Genomic DNA, 21861 nt, shown 5'->3' on the forward strand with positions numbered 1-21861 from the left:
AAATGATCTCGACAAAATACACAAATTCTTCCCAGAGTACCTTAATTTCCTCTCTTCAGGAACTAGAGGCTTTCAGATATTCAGGGCTGGTTTAGATAGGCTCCAGAATTTAGCCATTTTTCATCTCCATACCTATAGTATCGTATACATAGCAGACAGTTTTAGTTTTACTCCTTCATGGTGTGTGGTTCAACAATTTGGTTTCAGCCACAACTCCCAAACCAGTTTCCCTTCCACAATGGTCCTTCTTTCCCCCTTTAGCACTTCTCAGCTCCATTACTAGTTTAATATATCTCTCAAAATATATTTCATGCTGGGGGCCATATGTAGCTCTCTAGGTCTGAATGGGGATCGGCATTTCTGGTTGCCTAGCTACTACCTCCAGGTTTACATCGTGTGACTTTCTTCATCCTTGTCTTTTCCATATCTCATATCAAATCTCTTATGTGAGTAGTTTAGTTGACTGGAAAGAATCTAACACCGAAGGGAAAAAAAAAGTACATTCGACCATCTGGTTTAATTTTGTATACACTGCTGTTTAAACCAGAGATATATGAAGCAGAATAAGGCAGAGGACAAATTCTAGACTAGGACAATTCATCCTAGCTGAATTAGCAAAAGCTGACATGGAAAAAGGAATATGAGCCATCACTATAATTTTTAAGAAAAAGTTTATTACAATGTACAATAGATTCACTTAATCTTGGCTGAAAGGTGGCAACAGATGTTGAAGTAGGAAATGCAGATGTCACAAAACAAGAAAGAAACCAGGAATCACCATCTTATCTACACAGGAACTTCTATTTTTTGCCAGATTTCTTAATCCCACCACTGGCTGTAAGAAAAGAAAATATTATTCTAGAGAGGGAAAAATGTTGGGGACTCTGGCCGCTAAGCCCCAAAGAATTATCTTGCTTTTTAGCCAGAATTGCAATTTTTTTTACATCTCACTAAGAGAGCTCAACAGCTCTCATATCTATTCCCTTTTCACTGCCCATATTACAGATCCTTGCAACACCTTTCCCCTGGTTTATTGTTACAGCCTATCAGGTCTCCCAATACTTAAATTCTTCCTTTTCTCCTCTGGAGGAGAAAATCTCTCTGAAATGCAGGTGAGCATGTTATTCCTAGCTATAAGAATTAAGCAGTTCCTCATTGTTTTGGGAATAAAATACAAACTTGTCTGTTGTGAATTTGATGTTCTTCATAAAGTGGTTCCAGCCTTTCTTTCCAGCTGATTATTATCCCTTAGGACTTATCACCACTGATAAATTAGCTGATATTTCCTCTTTAGAACATTTTACTTCCTGTCTCCTGACTTCTGCTAGTCTGTTCTCCATGCTGACATGATCTCATTCCTCAATTCTACATTTTGGAACCTCTTGCTCCTTTAAGGATCAGTTAAAGTGCCATCTCTTTAAAGAGATGTTTTCCTTTTTCTTATTGAAGACCTCCCTTCTCTAATTTATTTGTTTTAATTCTGCATTATTCTGTACTTTTCTGTAAGCATACTGTTTCATGCTGGTAGAAGATAAGCTCTAAGGATGGGACTATCTCACTTTTGGTACACGGTTGGCACTTTAAAATGTTCTTTTACTGCTATAAGTTGAAGATAAACATTTTTAACATCACTTACAATGCTAATAGAATTTTGAAATACTTTAAAATAATATCCTACGTATTGGTATATTTAGGAAAATGGAGAAAACAGAAGGCCTTAAAAGTTATTTAAAATTGTGGAAAACAGGTCTTATGAGGAAAGTTACTGGGATTCTTTGGCCCAGAGAATCCTTTTGAAATGTGATCACTTCTATTTATCTCCCTTGGGGCAGCTAGGTGGCTCAGTGGATAGAGCACCAGCCCTTTAGTCAGGAGGACCTGAGTTCAAATCTGGCCTCAGACACTTAACACATCCTAGCTGTGTGATCCTGGACAAATCACTTGACCCCAATAACCTCAGCAAAATAATAATAATTTATGTCCTTGACAAAAGAAATCTAATATTCTGTAGCACTTTACAATTTATAAGATGCCTTCCTCACAGAAATCCTATGCAAAATGTATTATCCCCACACAAAAGAGGAAATAGGTTTACAGAAGTTAAATGACTTATTCAGAGCCATACAGCTAGTTAGTAAATAGTAGATGATATTTGAACCCAGATTGCTCAACTCCAGATCTAAAGTCTAGATGTGTAAGACCCAGTCATTCCTGAAAGAAATTTATAATTTGGTTGGGAAGACACACAAAGTTTATAGAAGATGTTATTTGGCAATGGCAAATAAATAGTGAAACATAGTAGGTAAGAATTGGTAGGAAGAGAGAGAAGTCTATTGATTGGTGTGCTCAAATAAGGCTTAATAGAAGAAGGAACAACATAAGCAAGGATGTGGAAAGTACCATGAGGGAACTTAAATAGGGGAGCAGTGGGAAATGAACCTGTAAAAGTATACAGATTGTATGTCAAAGGACCTGAAGACTAGGCTACAGAATCTGGACAAATAAAATGTATTACTTATAAGCATTCAGTTAGCATGGTAAGTCCAAAGGCAAAAGAACTTGGGGGAAAAAAAACATTTATGAGGAAAAATATAATTTGTAATTTTTTTTACATGACAAGTGTTTGGTATTAATATGTAGAAAAAATAACCTATTGAAAACAAAGAGCATTATAAAGGCTGTATGATATATTGAAAACATTGGATTTGCAGAGAAATGCAAATTAAGACAACTCTAAGATACCACTACACACCTGTCAGATTGGCTAAGATGACAGGAAAAAATAATGATGATTGTTGGAGGGGATGTGGGAAAACTGGGACATTGATTCATTGTTGGTGGAGTTGTGAACGAATCCAACCATTTTGGAGAGTAGTTTGGAACTATGCTCAAAAAGTTATCAAACTGTGCATACCCTTTGATCCAGCAGTGTTACTACTGGGATTATATCCCAAAGAGATTATAAAGAAGGGAAAGGGACCTGTATGTGCACGAATGTTTGTGGCAGCCCTTTTTGTAGTGGCTAGAAACTGGAAACTGAATGGATGTCCATCAGTTGGAGAATGGCTGAATAAATTGTGGTATATGAAAATTATGGAATATTACTGTTCTGTAAGAAATGACCAACAGGATGATTTCAGAAAGGCCTGGAGAGACTTACACAAACTGATGCTGAGTGAAATGAGCAGGACCAGGAGATCATTATACTTCAACAACAATACTAGATGATGACCAGTTCTGATGGATCAGGCCATCCTCAGCAACGAGATCAACCAAATCATTTCTAATGGAGCAGTAATGAACTGAACTAGCTATACCCAGAAAAAGAACTCTGGGAGATGACTAAAAACCATTACATTGAATTCCCAATCCCTATATTTATGCACACCTGCATTTTTGATTTCCTTCACAAGCTAATTGTAAAATAATTCAGAGTCTGATTCTTTTTGTACAGCAAAATAATGTTTTGGTCATGTATACTTATTGTGTATCTAAGTTATATTTTAATATATTTAACATCTACTGGTCATCCTGCCATTTAGGGGAGGGGGTGGGGGGGGTAAGAGGTGAAAAATTGGAACAAGAGGTTTGGCAATTGTTAATACTGTAAAGTTACCCATGTATATATCCTGTAAATAAAAGGATATTAAATAAAAAAAAAAAAAAAGAAAAGAAAACATTGGATTTGGCTAGAAATCCTGGGTTCAAATGTAGGCTTAACATATGCTAGCTATATTATCCTAGGCAAATCAAATCACCCAATCTAGTTGTGAGGATCAAATGAAACAATGCAAAGTACTTCAGATCAGTAATTGAGTGTCTAAAAAGGAACAGGAATGGATGGCTATGTGTTTTGCTTGATTGTATTTATGTGTTATTAGGAAAGGAGCAATTGAAAAGTGACATAATATGTACACATATGAAAGAAATGTATATTAATAAAGCATTTTTTAAAACAATTGATGATCAAAGATTGATTTGGGATATGACTGAAAATTAGAAATCAAGGGAAAGACTAAAGGATAGGTGATAGGATGATTAAGACTGAGGGAGATTGCTGTTTTATCAAGAGAAATGTTTTAACATGCCATGAGGCAGTTAGGTGGTGAAGAGTCTATGATAGAGCACTGGTCCTGGGATTAGGAAGACCTAAGTTCAAATCGGACTTCAAACACTTACTAGCTGTATGACCCTGGGCAAGTAACTTAATCCTAATTCGAACCTCCTCCTCCCCACAACATGCCAAGTTAACATACCAAGGAAATTAGGATTTACTCATGTGGAAACTCTTAGAGAGTTTGTGACTTCCCCTTCATTACATGGTAGGTAAATTTCAAAGATGTTTCTGACTCTGGATTCTTAACAATGCTTTTTTACAATCAGGATTTTCAATTGATAAAATGTAGACTATTGAAAGGGCCAGTTAACTGTCCCTCCAGTTTCTGAAAATAAGGTTAAAAAAAATACAACTACAGCAACCTACAAATTGTTTACATTGTCAGTTAAGAAGATTATATAGTTAACATCTACATGTGTTGGGAAGAGATGTGATATATTGCAAAGAGCAACAGAGAGGCAATTAGCCTCATCCTATTCACCTTATTTCTACACTTCCCATGACCTGTTCTGCCCTCTAGTTCTAATGTGCTCCCTTCCCTAGAATCTCAGTTCTAGAGCTAAGTTTCCTTGTGTCCTATATATTTCATGTCTTCATGTTCTTTCCATCTTTGAACACTCAAATGAATCTGGTTCCCTCAAGAAGAGACTGCATTTCTACACATCTGATCACATTACCCAGGACTGGGTTACTCCTATTATAATCTTTCACCTCAACAATGAACTGGGAGAAACATATTCCTTGCCTCTCAATGACACTTCCAGACTCTCTGCCCGTCTTGTCTCCTCTCCCCCCCCCCCCCCCCCATCATTTGATAACTTCTCTTTCTTTTAGGTTTACTTTACTCTCCTTATCATAAATGCAGATTTATTAATCCTCTAGACCATTCTCTATCTCTTCTCAAAAAATTTGGAATCTGTAGACTTCCTCTCCATGCTAAAACCTGCCCTCAGATTTGAGAGCTTCATTATATATTTAGATGTTCCCTCAAGCATCCCAGTGTGCCTATCTACCAATCTTTTCAATTCCCATGGCCAGTCCCATTTATTCAATGCAACTTCACTTTCAGCCACAGAAATGGCCATTCACTTGACCTCCTTGTAACTATACTGCTCTACCTCTATGGTTTACACAATGAAATTCTTTCTGACCACCTTTAATTTTCCATTCTTTCTCTTTGCCTCTTTTCTCTTCAGCCTCACAATGCCAGTTACTCCAATTTCCTCTGCTTTCCCAATCTGTCTTCTTCAACTTTACTTTTTTCTTTTTGCTCTTGACCTTAAGGTTAAGGAGCCCACCTATACAGCCCTCTATCCTTGATTCTCTTTCTCTCTTGTCCTATTGTTGCTCATGTCTTGCCAAAACTCTAGCTCTGGGCCTTGGTGAATGTTCACCTTGTCTAGCCAGGACCTAGAACCACCACTCATTTTCATGTCAAAGCATTTTGGGATTACCCTATTTCCCTCCTTTCTACTCCTCCTCCCACCCCTTCCACATTCCAAGTCTGAAAATAATAATCAACTCAACATAACCACTCCTGAAAATGAGTGTCAATTACTTGCCCTTCATTCTAACCACTACCCTTCCAAACACTCCTTTCTGGCCATTACTTCTTTCCTATCTCCATTTCTTGGGTCTCAACCCCCTTGTAACTGAATGTGGGGGTCATGATTATCTGCATTTATCATCATCAATAAATGTTTGACTTGTAGAGTCATTTTATATATCTATATGCTTAGGGTAATGTACAAATTTCTCAGGTGAAAAGAGGTCACAGCTGGAAAAAGTTTAAGAAGCCCTGAATTATATGTTTTCTTCTTTCTCAGAATGTAAGCTGCTTAAAAGCAAGAATCATTTGGTTTGCTTGTATTTATATCCCAAGCACTTAACACAATGCCTGGCTCAGAATACTTAAACTAGGGGTCCTCAAAACTTTTTAAATAGGGGGCCAGTTCACTGTTCCTCAGACCGCTGGAGGGCCGGACTATAGTAAAAACAAAAACTTTGTTTTGTGGACCTTTAAATAAAGAAACTTCATTGCCCTGGGTGAGGGGGATAAACGTCCTCAGCTGCTGCATCTGGCCCGCAGGCCGTAGTTCGAAGACCCCTGACTTAAACCATTCATCCATTCATTCACTCATCTATTCTCAACTAGATGGTTACTATTGCACTGCTATCTTTCTATTCTTCTAACACTCTATCAGAATCCCTATTGTTTTCTGACTTCAAGTGTAACACTACTCCTTCCCTCTTGGCAACTCTCTCCTTCCTTTATAACATAAAGGCCATTTTTAATGAATACTCTTTCATCCCTATCTTATACCATACATCTCTTCATCATTCATCATTCTTATTTGCTCCTTCCCTTTGACAAGGCCCATTCTCTTATTCTCATTCTCTTTTTATTTTACTTCTTTGAGCACTCAATCTCTTGTCTTCATCTTCTTTCTACTTACTATCTTCTCTGTGTCTGACATAGGTATTTGCCATCTTTAAAAAAAAAACAAACAAAAAAAAAACACCTTCCTTTGATCCTACCATCCCCTCAAGCTATGTGCTGATATTACTCATCCTTTTCAAAGCCAAAATCCCCTCTCCCCCTCACCCAGCTTACATTTGTTTCCTTCCTCTCTTCACTTTTTGCTCTTTCCCTCCTTTAACCCATTTCAAACCCTTGTAATTTGATTTCTACCCTATTATTCAACTGAAATTGCTCTTTCCATGGTTGCCAATAATCGTCAATTGCTAAAGCTAATAGGCTTTTCACTCCTTAGGCTTCCTTTGTTACTTTTGACACTCCTGACTGCCCTCTCTCCTCAGTTTCTGTGACACAGCTTCTCTTCATCATTCATGTCTTGGGCTTCTTAAGTTCTTTTTTTAATGATTTTACCAGTTCCCATGGATTCAGTGATCATATTTCTTTGCAGATAACTCCCAAATCTATGTTATCTAGCTGTTCTTCCTGTGCGCCATTCCTTGATTTAAAAGATGCACAACTTCCAGCTGGGTAATTTCACCTAAAATCTCACAAGCTATCCTAAAATCAACATGTTCCCCAAAGAGGACTATCTTTCTCCCTAAACCCATCCTTCCCCTTAATTCCCCTAATTCTACAGATATCCTATTATTCAGCCACATTTGCAATCTCAAGGTGGTCTTCAACTTTTTACTCTTTCAAACCTTCATCTAGCTAATCAGTTGCCAAAACTTGTCTATTCCACCTCCACAATATTTTCTTGCATCCAGGCCCAACCCTGCTTCACTCCTGATATCAAGGACATTCAGGGCAGTACGGCTGCCTTTCTATTCACATATCTACCTCTTTAGTTCAGGCCCTCATCATCTTTTCCATGAACTATGGCAGTAATGTCTTAAGTGGTGTTCCTACCTATTCTCCTCTTCCACATATCTAGCAAAATTTTCCTAACACATAATTCTCATTTAAGTCTTCAAGAATCTTCAATGGCTTCTCATTGCTTTTAGGATAAAATACAAATTCATCTTTGTGGCACAAAATGTCCTTCATAGTCTGGCTCCAGCTTATCTTTCTGGGTTTATTACTCCTCCTCATAAACACTATACTTCAGCCAAACTGGCCTAATTACTGTTCTCCAAACATAACATTTAATCTTTGAACAGCTGTCCTTCTAATATACATATAATCACTCCTCATTTCTGCCTCTTAAAAATACCTAACTTTCTTCAGTTCCCACTTACACGAGGCCTTCCCCCCTCCCCCGCCCCCCCCCCCAGTCTTCCAGCGTTTTTTGAAATTTCTTTGTACATTTGGTATCTCTCCAGTCTTGGGGAAAGGGACTTTGTCTTTTTATTCCCAGTACTTTACAAAATTTCTCATAGGTTTTTAAATAAATGCTTCAACTGAATTTATTTAGTTTCAAGACTGGTTCCACCACTTACTTGCTATGTCCCCAAGCAAAAATTTCACTTTTCTGAACTTTGTTTTTCCTAATTTGTAAATCGTGCATACATTCTACTTACAATAATTACCAGATTGTTGTTTGTTATGACAATTAAAAAGAGATAAATGTTTCAAAACATTGTAACAACACTAGTTATCATCATTCTGTGCTTATTATGCTAAGATTTAGTTAAAGACTAAGAAAAAATTTAGAGATGCTGTAGTTGTGTTTTTTGCACTAGGAATAACAATTTCTGAAACTGCTTTTTATCTTTGCTAATGATTACTTTCTACAGATATTCAAAGGACTAGGCTTTTTAACAAAACTTACCAAGTGGTCCCTTCCCAGCAGCTTTTGCTTTTAATTCTTCCAGTTTTTTCTGTTCTTCTTTTTGTTTTTGTTTGAAAGCTATATCTTCCTAAAGAGAATGTGGAACACACTATTGAGGTCCCAGCTGAGCTCGGCTGGGAGAGTGTAACTACTGGCGCTTGTCCTTGAAAACGCCGATGGCTGGAGAGGAACAGATTTGGGTCACACCCTGCCTGAGCACTAGGCAGGCCTGGCCTGCGGGGGAGGGGGGTCGGCCATCGGCGCTCTCTCCCAGCTAAGCTCTCCTCTTTCAGAAACTCCCGAGCCAGGAAACTTACCCTCTTCCCCTAAGCAGAATCGCCTTCCGCGTGGTTAGAGGTAAGAGAATTACACCGCAGTTCCCTTGCTTATTGCCTCCCACTGGGGTCCGAGCGGCATCAAGCACATCACCGACAACCTCCGCTGCCCGTCCCCTCCTACCGGCCCCCGTTACCCCCGCCCAGGTCCCTCACCTCGTCCATTTCCTTGGTCTGCTTCTTCGGCTGCTTCAGAGGCTTCTTCTTACCACCTGCCGGAGGAAACGAGAAGCCCTGTGAGCAGGCGATTCCTGTCTCTCATCAGAGAGACTAATGGTCGCGGAGGCGCACGGCCTCCTTCCCGGCTCCTAGCCCCGGGCCGGGGGGAAGCGAGGCCCTCGAGATTTTCTTCCTGGGAGTCGGCCGGGCCCCTAGGCCGGGGGGGGAGGGGGGACGGGTATCGGGACTCGGTCTCCTCGGGTGTTCCTCTGTACCTCGGCCTTGAGAAGAGATTTCCGACCCGGGACCCCTCCCCCCCCTTAGTCCCGCCACATCGGTGCCCCCTCCCCGGAGCGGCCGGGCCATGCACGCCCCGGCGACCACCTCCATCCTCCGGATCTTTAGGCCACTCACCCTCGCGACCGGACATCGTGCCTACTCTGCTACTCCGCTTCCCCGAGCACCGCTCGCTACCGGAAACGGAACCTGAAGGCACGCCCCTTCCGCCTCCATCAGTCAGGCTGATTGGTTCCTAGCTTAGAAACGAAGTTGCGGCTGTCGCATCGAGGTCAGAGGTCGCAGCCGGCTGGAGGTCTGGTTTCCCCAGGGCGGCGGTTGCCGGTTCGGTTCCCGCGCGCCAGGTGAGGAGGTGGCGGCCTGTGCCCGCTTGCTTTCCCAGGGGCCTTCGGCGGGGGAATCAAGGTTGGAGGTCCTGGGCTGCTTGGGGCGTCAGGCGGGACCCGCTGCGGCGGAGGGCCCTCCCCGGCGCCCGGTCTGCGGGTCCGGAGGCGCCTCTGCCCCGCGGCCGTGCAGGAAGTCACCGAGGGCCCGGCGCTAGGGAGAGGCTGGAGGAGAGGCGGGCTCTGTCGAGGAGGACAGAGGGGCCGCATAAGAAGGGCAGAATGGAGGAGGGAGGCGGGATGAAGCAGTCCGGCGCCCACGACTCCTCCTTCCCGAGCGCTGCTCCCCTGCCTGGCTGGCCTGTGTTCCCCTTTTCTGAGACTGTCTTCCGAGAACTGTGATCGTGCGGTCACAGGCGTGGGACAATCCTCGGAGGTTGTAGCCCACTCTTGCTTACAGAGGAGGAGACGTGCCACAGGGGCTTCGATTACTTAGAACGTGACCCGTCGTCAGTGACAGGGCTGCATCTATTTCCCTGGAACTCGCCTGCCCAGCAGCGTCCCCCGCACGGATGGAACCGGAGCCCTCCTCCGCAGCCCCAAAAGGTGGCGTCGTCAAGGCCTTGGCCCCAAGCCCAGCCGGTCCCCGGCGCTGCCCAGGGCCCCGCCATCCGGGCCCCGCCATCCGGGCCCCGCCCTGGAGGCGGCCGCCTCGCTCTCAGCCGCCGCGGTCTGCCCAGGGATGCCTCCCTACGTGACCCCCCCCCCCCCCCCCCCCCCCCCCCCCGGCCGGGCACAGGGACGGGTTTTTTCCTTGGTTGTGTTGCTGGTGTCGAGCACACTAGAGGGTGCGTAGCGGGCATTCTAGAAAAGCTAGTTGGCAGCCTGGCAGATAAAGGCACAGATAATAAAAAGTGACAACTGCTGTTTGCTTTGTGACCCCGTTTGGGGCCTTGTTGGTAGAGAGAACTGGAGTGCTTTGCTATGTCCCTTTTTACAGGTGAGGAAACTGCGACAAATGGGTCTCAGTGCTTGCCCCAAGTTCACGGATCTACTAAGTATCTTCGGGCAGATTCGGCCTTGGGAAGAGGAATCCTACCTTCGGGCCATACTTTATCCCCTTCACCACTTGTAGCTTCCCCCACAGTGACAGTGCCCAAATTCGGTGAGGTTGTATTATGCTGGGGGAAGATTTGAGGAAGGCAAAGCAAAGACAACAAGTTAGATGATGTTGGTGCCTAACGGAGCTGTACTGACTTATTAATAGAGGAACTGAGGGAGGGGAGAGCCACTTTTAATTGGGATATGAGCCTGAATCCAATCTGAAGAGGATTCTGAAAAACAGATAAAGAATTCACTCCAGGCACATAGGATAGCATGTTTAAGGAACACCTAATAGTAGTTCTTTTCACTGGATCAGAGAACATGAAGAAGAAATCATCTGAAATAGGGTGGAAAGGTAGTTTGAGGCCAGATTTTATTGGGTCATGCTTGGTTAAGGAGTTCATTTTATCTTACGGGCAACAATGAGTCACAGAAAGGTGTTGAGCAGAGTAGTTACAAGCATCAAATCTGTACATTAGGAAGATTACTGTGGCAGGATGGAATAGAGAGTGGAGACAATATTTTTTAAGGTTTCTGAATAGTATTTAATTTTTTCCAATTACATGTAAAGATAGTTTTCAACATTCATTTTGGTAAGATTTTAAGTTTCAATTTTTTTCTTCTTCCCTCTCTTAGCTTCCTCCCTCCCCAAGACAGCAAGTAGTCTGATATAGGTTTTTAACATTTCCATATGAATATGTTATAAAAGAAAAATTAGTAAAAGGGAAAAACCATGAGAAAGAAAAAGTAACATCCTCCCAAAAGGTAAAAATAGTATATTTCAGTTTGATTCAGTCTGTAGTCCCATCTGTGGATGAAGATGGCATTTTTCTTCCCAAGTTTACTGGAATTGACTTGGATCACTGTATTGTTGAGAAGAGCTAAGTCTATCATGATTGATCATCACACAGTCTTGCTGTTACTGTGTTCAGTAAACTCCTAGTTCTGCTTACTTCATTAAGTTCATGTAAGTCCAGGCTTTTCTGACATTAGCCTGCTAATCATTTCTTATGAAACAATAATATTCCATATACTATACAATATATTATAACTTATTCAGCCTTTTCCCACTTAATAGACATCCACTCAAATTTCAATTTCCTTGCCACCACAAAAAGAGCTGCTTCAAACATTTTTGCACTTATGGGTCGGGTCCTCCCTTTTCTAGTTTCCCTTTAAGATTCCAGTGACACTGCTGGATCAAACAAAGGGTATGCACAGTTTGATAGCCTTTTGGGCATAGTTCAAAATTGCTCTCCAGAATGGCTAGAGCAGTTAACAGTTCTACCAACAATGCATTAGTGTCTCGGTTTTCCACATCCTTTCCAACATTCATCTTTTCCTGTCATCTTAACCAATGTGATAGGTATAAAGTGGTATTTCAGAATTGTTTTAATTTGCATTTCTCTAATCAGTTGTTGTTTGGAGGAATTTTTCATGACAATAGATGACTGGAATTTCTTCATTTGAAAATTGTTCAAATCTTTTGATCACTTATCAATTGGGAAATAACTTATTTTCTTATAAATTTGACTCAGTTCTCTATATATTTTAGAAATGAGGCCTTTTTCAGAAACACTGGTTGTAATTCCCCCTCACCCCCCAGCTTTCTGCTTTTTCATCTAGTTACATTGGTTTTGTTTGTACAAAAACCTTTAATTTTAGTGTAACCATCTATTTTACATTTCATAAGTCTCTTGTTTGGTCATGAATTCTTCCCTTCCCCAAAGATCTTACAGGTAAACTATCCCTTGTTTTCTTAATTTGCTTATAGTGTCACCCTTTATGTGTAAATCATGAACCCATTTTTGACCTTATTTTGGTATTTGGGTACGAAATATTGGTCTATACAGATCTGAACTAGGGTGGTGACATTGTGAATGGAGATAAAAGGATATGGATGATTCTGTGCAGGTTGGTAAGTTAATAAATTTCTTCTGAGCTTGCTTTGAGGATATTCCATATTATTGGACACCTTAAGTATTAGGTAGTATAAAATTAGTACCCCATTCATTAGTAGGCCTTGTTGTGTTCTAGAATATTTTTTTTCCACAAGCTTGTTCCTCAAAAATATTTTGACTAGGATAACTTTAAAGTAGGTAGAAATGGGAGGGGTGGGTAGGAAATCAAAATAGTTATCTTTGCAAATAAGTGAATAATACATAGGCATTTCGTATTTATCACCCACTTATACTTCTCCTGAAAACTGAAGAGATAAAGGAGGACATTTTCTGTGTCTGTGCATTATGTGTATAAATGTGAATCATTACAACTAATCCTCTTGAGTACTGGATTCCTTCCTGCCTTTTTTGACCTATTATTTTTCTTTGCCACCAGGTGTCACTATAACTGTCTTAGTGATCAGATTTTCTGTTTGGACAGTAATTTGACCAACAGCAATTCCATCTTTTGGCAGGCTTTTAAGAACATGAAAAGGCAGGACCATATAGATAAGGGTAGAAGAAGGAGCTCTACTTGTTGGATAATGGGGAAGATTCTGTGTTTAAATAGCCCTCAGCTTCTCTCCATTTGCTTAGGACAAACATCCAAAAGACTGAAAAAAAGGAAAGATTAAGGAAAATCAATCTGTTGAGCCTGACTGAGCAGTGACTAAGAGAAATAGTGGGGGAAGGGGGAGATTAGAGTAGAGGACTGAAATGTGAGATCCAGGAACCAAATAGCCAGGGAGTCCTGTGATTAAATGAAATTAAGAGGAAAAAATTGAACAAAGGACGAGGAAAAGAAATAACTTTGTGTGAAGACTTGATTTTCTTATAAAATTGTCTCAAGGGAAAGGCAGAAGCCACATTTTCTTGAAACTATGCATCAGTAATCACTGAAGTTTCTTATTGTGTACATGAACTGCCAGTCTAAGAAAGTTCCCTGATTTTTTGAGGGAAAGTTGGATTCTGGCAAGGAGATGAGGCTTTTTTCAGAAATGAGACCAGATCCTAGGTGTTTCCTGAAATCCTGTCTCAGGTTTACCCAGGGGATTTTTATGCTTCACTCTGTCTGCTGAACTGCTGTCCCCATGTTTCCCTTCAGTTTGTCATGTTTTTTTTAAATAGGAATTACAGTCTGAGCAGGCCTGGGCATCCTTTTCCTCAGGCATAAGATTCATCCAGTTCATTAACAGACACATACCTATTCTTGGAAAGTAGCCAAAGTTTTTGTTGGAAGGTATAGATTGTAGAAGTGAGGACAGTGTATACTATTGCTGTTTGTGTCCATTTAAAGATAGGTAATGATAAAAAGACAAAATGCATCAATAATTTTTTTTAAATTAATTGTATCATTCCTCTTTAGAAGTGATAAGTTGTATACTATTTTATCTATACTGACAAAGTGATCATTATGTTGATTAATTTTTCTAAAGTTTTTTTTTTTTTTCTCTTTAAAACCTTTGTTATAAGAGAAATTTTACTGAATAGGTAAGAGAGGAGGAGCGATATATTTGGGACTTAAATGTGTTTTTTAAAAAGATATTTAGTAGAAATTCTAAATGAACAGAGGCAACATGGCCTGCTATCTACTGAATTGGCCATGGAATAATGAAGAAAGATTGGGTTCAATTCCTGCCTCCAAGTCATGGGCATATTTGTGAGCATGGGCAAATCGTTTATCTCCTTAGTATCCCAAGCAGCTCTGTGAGACAAAGAGTTACTGCGATTGACAGGTCTGGATAGGTAGGTGGAGGGTTTCCATGTTGATGAAATCATGAGTCTGGACCAAAACAAAACAAAACAAAACAAAACAAAAACTCAAACCAAGAAATGTAAGAAATCTTTCCATTACTTGTATGATTACCCATCAATTGGGGGAATGACTGAATGTAAATGGAATATGTATTTTGTATATGTAATTGTACATGAATTTAATGGGATATTGTTGTTCCATAAGAAATGATGAGCAGACTGATTACAGAAAAGGCTGGAAAAACTTAACATGAACTGATGCTAAGTGAAATAAGCAGAACCAAGAGAACATTGTATACAATAACAACAAAATTATGTGTTGATCAACTGTGATGCTTTACAACGGTGAAGTGATTCAAGGCAGTTCCAATAGTCTTGAGATGGAAAATGTCAGTTGCTTCCAGAGAGAGAACTATGAAAACTGAATATGGATCAAAGCGTAGCATGTTCACCTGTCTTTTTGGTGGTGTTGTCATAGTTTGCTTTTTTCTTGTGTTTTTTTTTTTTCCCTTTTGATCTGATTTTTCTTGTGTAGTATTCCATGAATATGGAAATATGTATAGAAGAAATGCACATATTTTAATTTATATTGAATTGCTTACTGCCTTGGGAAAGAGAAAGAAGGAGGGAAAAAAATTTGGAACACAAGATTTTGCAAAGGTGAATGTTGAAAATTATCTTTGCATTTATTTGGAAAAATTAAATACTATTTAGAAAAAGAAATCTTTCCATTGAATCAACTGAGAAAGAATAATCTATAGCCCATCATACTTAAGTTAATACTTAATGAAATGAAAATAATTTGTTCAGACATTCTTCTTGCTCATGATTTAGAAATACTTGAGTGTGGTTTTATGCTTTTTTGGGGTTCTGAGTAGATATCTTTTGTGTCCCTTTTCCAGCATTCCTCACTGCCTTGCGTGAATTCTCAGTCCTAATGATGGGACATACTACCATTTTTACAATGCACTACATCATGAATTCGCCTCAGAAATTGGGTCTGAGAAGCCAAAGAATGAAACTCCTTATCATGAGGACCTTCTACAGCCCAGGGTCCTTCCAGCCCAACAGAAAAACTTCAGCAAAAACTGCCATCAGACTGTATCACAGACTCACTGAAATGGGTCGAGCCATGGGGCAGAATTTCCAACAGAAAATATCTTCTGTGGCCAAAACTTGGTGGGATAGTTATGAGGAGTTCGTTGGACTAAATGAAGTTCGAGAGGCCCAGGGGAATGTGACTGAGGTAAATACTACTATGTTATATGGATGAGAATCTAGAGCTCTTATTACTTTTATAGTAGATTGTATAGTAAATCCTGCTATGATGTATTATTAGTGACTAATGCCATCCCCAGCAATATTCTTTAAACCACGTCCAGCCTTGTCTTTCCTGGTTATCAAGATTCAGCTCTTTAGTGCCACTGGGTTGGAAATAACTGAATGTGGTTTAGCATTTCACTCAACCAAACCATTGCCATTTTTCCCTTTTAAGTCCCTGGTCCTTACTGGTTTATACAGTTAGGTCTAGTAGCAGACTCCTTTTTTTTGGATGTTGAATTGGTGGTATGTGTTTGCATTTATAATGATTTTATAACATTATGATTAAAGAGCTTTTGTGAAGAAAAATATTGATAAACATTATACCCTATAAAGGGTATCCAGAAATTTTAGTGCCAATTAAACTTTTAAGAGTTTAAAACTTCACTAACAAAAGTCAACTCCATCGTACATTTATTCTTTCCACAGTGGCACTGAGAATTGTTTATTTACAAAAACACTAGACTTTATGGTACTTTCTACACAGGCAGAGAATTGGGTAAATACTTTTCTTTTGCGTTTTCTACTTTTCATTGTATATATCATGAATATGTGTGTATATATTTACATTATATACATATATGTATATTCATATGTGTATGTGTATACCATTCCATATCAGTGTTTTTTCTTTTAAGTTTCATTTAACCTTTGTTACTTAAATTAAAAATTTTAATAGAAAGCTTCTCTTCCCCTGTTTGAAAGGAGAAACATGACTGAGGAGCAGGGAGACAGCAGACAGCAGATCCAGGGATAAAGTCTGAGGTCTAGGTTTCCTCTCTTGTGGTTAAGTGCTATTATAACATTGATAATTCAGAATGTTGAGCTGGAGTTAGAAAGACCTGAGTTTGAAACCAATCTCAGACTTTTACTAGCTATATGACCATGGATAAATTACTTAACTTTTCCCTGCCTCGTATTTTTTCCTCTATAAAATAAACATCATAATAATACCTACCTTTTAGAGTTGTACAGATCAAATAAAATGATATTGTAAAGCATTTAGCACTATGCCTGATATATAGTAAGCACTTAATAATTGCCCATTCACTTAATAGCAGTGTAGAAAAAGTTATGCTTGAATTTTGTTCTTTTTTACATTTCTGTCTTCTACTAGAATAAAATAATAGAAGGAAAACAATTATACTAAGGCAACCAGACTGCCATTATGTACCCTCTATGTGTAACTATGTCCTTCCCCACTTCCAGTATTTTAGGAAGGTAGTTCACCTTGAAAATGGGTTTAGAATTCACTTCTGTTTTCTTTTCAGGCAGAGAAAGAGTTCATGGTGGCTCGAGGAATTGTCCGAAAGGCTAGAGATGACTTGGAAGTTCACCAGGTTAGACTAAAAGAGATTCGGGATCGTTTGGATCGAGTTTCCCGGGAAGATACCCAGTATTTGGAACTTGCAACTCTGGAACACAGACTGTTACAGGTAGGATGAATCTGGAGGCAGCTGGGTAGCCAGAGCTCCTGATCTGAGGAGCTTTCTTGAGAACAGGAAAGGAATCACTGTTGTGCTCTATTAGTATCCTATTGTCATTAATTAATGTAGTAGTAACATCAATGTAATAACATTAATGAGAAGCTTTGAACACTTATTAACCAGTTAAATTCAAATATTTTTGTTTTCTATTGGCTCGTTTCCTATTGCCTAAAAACATAGTTTAATCTCATCTATCAAAAAAACAACCAACCAACTCTTGTCTTGATCTCGTTAACCCTTCAAGCTATATTGTCTTTCTTTGTTAAACTCATGAAAGGAACCTATACTTGTAGTTTGTACTTTCTCACCACCTATTTCTGTAGTTGACTTTCATTTCTGTCACTTCATTGAAACAGCTCTCTTCAAGGTTACCAGTGGCTTCTTAATTGTGATTTCTAAGCTTCTTTTCAGTCTTCATCCTTCTTGACCTTTCTGTAGCATTTGACACTAGTAGCCAACCTTTCCTTCCATGATATTTTCTCCTGATTCTCCTCTTAACCATTTGATTTCTTTGTTTTGATCTTTCCTGGTTCATTGTTTTCTTATGCGTGTTCCCCACGACTTAGTCCTGGACTTTTTTATATTTTTTCTTTTCTTTAGCAATATCATTTATTCCTTTGATTTCAGTTACCATCTGTATTCCAATCTCAGTCTTATGTTTCTAGCTGCCTAGTAATAAAGTACATGTGTTTCAGATTCAAGATGGTTACAACTAAACTTATTTTCCCTTAAAACTTGTAACTTTCTGCTTTCTCATTTTTTCTTTTGATTTTACCACCATTCCTTTAGTTTCTCCTATTTCAAATCTCAACGTTATCTTTGACTCTTCTCTTTGTCTTTCCATAACCAATCAGTTGCTAAGTCCTGCCATTTTTTTTTTTTTTTTTAGACAGTATTGTTTATATATGTCCTGTCTTCTTTACCCATATTGCCAGTATCCTATTTTTGGTTGTCATTTGTGATAGTATGGACATTTGTAATAACCTAAGTGTTCTGTTTCAAGACTTATTCCTCACAAATCTGCTCATCACACACCTACTGAACTAATATTCCTAATGTATTGATTGACCTGATCATCCTCAGAACTTCTTACTAAAAAACAGATTGCTTTACCCTGGCATGGAAGACCCTCTATCACACAACTCCATGTTGTCTTTTCAGCCTTATCTCGCTCATGCTTTTTAATTTTTATAAGGACTCTAAACTGGCTCCATTTATAAAATGAGGAAGGGAGATCCTTAAATTCCTATAGCATGATCTCATGATCATGATCATGATTTTCCTACCTCTGTATATTTGTAAAAACAATCCCTCATGCTTGACGTGTATTTCTTTTGAAATCTTTTTCTTTCAAAACTAACTTAAGTGCCACTTCCTCTATGAAACCTTCCCAGTCCTCTGCTGACCAAAATCGATCGTTCAAGTTTTCTCAGCCCAAACGGTTGTACCTTAACTCTCATGAAATAAGCTTTGTGAGAGCAGGCATTGTGTTATTTTTCATTTTATTCTCAATACCTACTCTAGTAGGTACTCTTGATCATAGTTGACACTCCACAGATTTTTGACAGGGTAATTTGTATCTCTTATCTTAGTCCTTAGGGCATATATCCTCTCTACCCTCTCCCATTTATGTCCTAGATAGAAGGATGAGGGACAAAGTTCTATATTCATAACCCTACTTCTTTGGGTTTGCATTGACATAAACTTTATAGCTTTATTTCTACTTCTTGTTTCTGCAGGAAGAGAAGAGGCTTCGAACTGCCTACATTAATGCCGAAGAATCAGAACGAGAGAAGTTTTCCTTCTTTTCTGCAGCAGTGAGAGAGAGTCATGAGAAGGAGCGAACAAGAGCTGAAAAGACAAAGAATTGGTCAATCATCGGTTCTATTCTAGGGGCTGTGATTGGTGTTGCTGGCTCCACTTATGTGAATCGAGTACGGTTGCAGGAACTGAAGTCTTTGCTTCTAGAATCCCAAACTGGACCAGTGAGTCTGCAGGAAGCTATAAGAGAACAAGCTTCCAGTCACATCATGCAGAACAAGGATCTTGGTAACCTTATTGAAGAGCTTAGGAGCTTGGTGAACACTGGAATCAGGGTATCTTCTGGAGCTGAAGAAGATGCCACATCTACTAGAGAAAGTCTCATGTCTCATAAAGATACATACTTACTTTCAGCCTCTTTGAAAGAACAGCTCAGCCATTCTCAGCAGGTTCGTTCATGTCTGGAGAGTTTACAAGAGCAGCTTTCTGACCTGGACAAAAAATTCAGCCAAATGGTTGCAGAGATTCAGCTTGTAAAGGCTACAGCCCGTTCTCAGTTAATCGAGCAAGCAGACCAAACTTTGTTAGACCCTTCACTGGATACCAGGCAGTCTCTGGTTGCCCAGGGCATGATTCTGGAACTGTCAGATATGGAGCAGAGGTTGGAGGCCCAAGTCAACAGGAACTCTATCTACAGCACTGTGCTAACATGTACCATGTTTGCTGCTATGCTGCCAGTACTATACATTCTTTTCAGAGCCAACTAGCTTCTTTGGAGGGAAGCTCCAGTGAGGAAGAGGAGTTGTTACTTTTAGGAATAAGCTGGCCAGGCACCTTGCTGCTTTGTCCATTTAAGTCACTTGGAGGTTACTAATGATGAAGCCCTACAGAACTGCTGAGACTGGCTCCTGAAAGGGGAAAGAGATAGACAACAGGGTTCTCTTTTTCACACACAGATTTACCTTTTTAAAATTCCAGCTCACATTTTACATTCATTTATTAACTTTGCATTTACATGACATGTTCCACAGAAGAAAAGAATTACATTTGAGATTATGTTATTAAAAATAACTTAAAAACTTCAAATTATGATAGTAGCTGAAATTTACATGACATTTTACAGTCTGCAGAGCACTTTGTATACATTATCAATTGATCCTCACAACAATTCGATGTAGTAATGAGAGTTTCTAAGCTAATTTGGTGGAAAAGATTGAGACAGCAGTTCAGCAGTATGGATTTAGAACCTGAAGTTCTATTAATTTAAAAATTTACCTTTATGGTCTCTCTGTTCTCTTTGTTTTCCTTAATGTTCTTTCTCTACTATTGTTTGCATTCTATGACATTTTTTAGTATCATGTTACTTTGTGTTGAGATTATTTTTGATGCTTCATCTGTCTACATTTCTAAGTTTAATTTTTATTTGTCCTACCTAATTTATATTTCTCAGACCATCTTGTGTCTTAAGTGTTTATGAGGTGTCTAGTCATTAGAACTTGGGAGTCATTAGAAAGTCATTATGTTTTAGCTATTCTGTTCCATCTATCAGGTGAGAAAAGCTTCCCTTGCCTTCCCTCCCCCTCCCCCCCACCTCCTTTTCACCTTCTCTCCAGACATGAGGAAGAATTAATGTCTGATACTTGAAGCAGAGGGAATTGGAGGTAGGGAATGAAACTGTATGATGGGAAAATAGGAAGCCACTGAGTTTAGGTGATAATGGATTATATTGGATTGGCAGCCCAGAGATAGGATCCTGTGAAACAAACATCTTTGCCTGTAGGGAAATAGATTTGGGCATTACCAAAGGCTGCACATATCTTTCCTCTCTATTGCCTGGAGATGCTCTCTGAAAGTATCTCATTTTGCTTAAGGCAAGATGGGAGGAGAGCTGGCAAAGTGTATCCCATTGATTGTGTGAACTGAAAAACTGTAAGCTGGGTGGGGTGAATTCCAGAAGTGAAAGTCACCATGCTAGTCAGACTGGGATTGGAAGGAGGGGGAGCAGGCAGGTTGGATGGTGGCAGATTAGTTTTGAGGGAACCCCACCCTGACATGCCTGCTCCAGTACAGGAGGGCTGCCTGCTATTCCTTCAAAGCCTTCTTGCCTTGTCAAGCCTCAGACAGTGGGCTTGTTCTATATCAGCATTTCCTTTGTGTTGTTAGGTAAGAACTCATAGTTGAATAAAAGATATGGCTAATATGGCTGTTTCTCATTATTATTTTTATTTGGGGAAGTTTGTGGGAAACTCTGTTGTCCACTATATGGAAGTAAAACTGAGGGATGGCCCGTCAGAGGCTCATTATAATTATATACACATTTTAATTGTATATTGAGCTGGGACTGGAACCTAGGAAGATTCCTCCCAGTGTGGTATCTTAGCTTTTGAAAGGGTTCTCTCCCTAAGGGATGTGCAGCTTTTTTAAAGATCTAAAAGCACATTCAACATACATTTAATATGGCATGTTAGGCACTGGAGATGTGACTAAGGAAGACTTAACTGCCCTTATCAAAGGAAGGAAATTTTGATGTCTTATACATAGCCTTACATATCCGAGTACGAATCCCTTCTCCAACAGTAATGTCAATCACTTGACCTTCACAACACTTCTGCGTGCTGCCTAAATGATTTTAAAATGTAATTGGGAAATATTTAACAAAATAAAAACACAATAAAACAGTATATTTTAAAACTTAAGTCAATATGTGCTCATAGGAATCTTTTATGTGCCCAATGAATGGTCCTCCATTTCTGAGTTTGACGTCACTGGTCTATAGTAATCCTGACAAGTGGTCAAGTCAATCTTTTATTTGAAGACATTCAGTAGAATTATTACCTGTTTAGATAATTTCATTTTTGGATAACTCTTAATTGTCAAATTTCCTTTAATCTTGACCCAAAAATATACTTCTATTCTTTTTGCTCCTAATTTTTCCTTGTGGGGCAAAGCCAAAGAAGTCTTGTTCCTTTTACACATGGTAGCCCTTCAGACACCCAAAGATGACTATTTTCAG

General features: G+C 39.5%; 1 protein-coding gene and 1 long non-coding RNA gene across 4 annotated transcripts; one reads left to right on the forward strand and one right to left on the reverse strand.

Moving 5' to 3' along the window:
- Window positions 1-652: 652 nt before the first annotated feature.
- LOC105749562 lies at window positions 653-9425 on the reverse strand. Its single transcript, XR_004233211.1, has 4 exons — window positions 9276-9425; window positions 8859-8914; window positions 8368-8455; window positions 653-835 (listed from the first exon to the last, which is right to left on the reverse strand). It is a non-coding gene; the product is annotated as an uncharacterized LOC105749562 (long non-coding RNA).
- Window position 9426: 1 nt separating this feature from the next.
- On the forward strand, window positions 9427-21048 carry CCDC51 (coiled-coil domain containing 51). Of its 3 annotated transcripts, XM_031961198.1 has the most exons (5): window positions 9454-9502; window positions 10482-10646; window positions 15183-15526; window positions 16872-17036; window positions 18827-19615. In XM_031961198.1, the coding sequence occupies exons 3-5, from the start codon at window positions 15218-15220 to the stop codon at window positions 19613-19615; spliced, it is 1263 nt and encodes a 420-aa protein (XP_031817058.1). In that variant the 5' UTR covers window positions 9454-9502; window positions 10482-10646; window positions 15183-15217. The 3 variants fall into 3 exon arrangements, with proteins under 3 accessions (XP_031817055.1, XP_031817058.1, XP_031817054.1); XM_031961195.1 differs by lacking the exon at window positions 10482-10646 and having other exon boundaries at window positions 9427-9502; XM_031961194.1 differs by lacking the exons at window positions 9454-9502; window positions 10482-10646 and adding an exon at window positions 10006-10087 and having other exon boundaries at window positions 18827-21048.
- The last annotated feature ends 813 nt before the right edge of the window (window positions 21049-21861 follow it).

Source organism: Sarcophilus harrisii, chromosome 1 (assembly GCF_902635505.1).
Source record: "Sarcophilus harrisii chromosome 1, mSarHar1.11, whole genome shotgun sequence".
In the NCBI taxonomy this organism is placed as follows: Eukaryota; Metazoa; Chordata; class Mammalia; order Dasyuromorphia; family Dasyuridae; genus Sarcophilus; species Sarcophilus harrisii.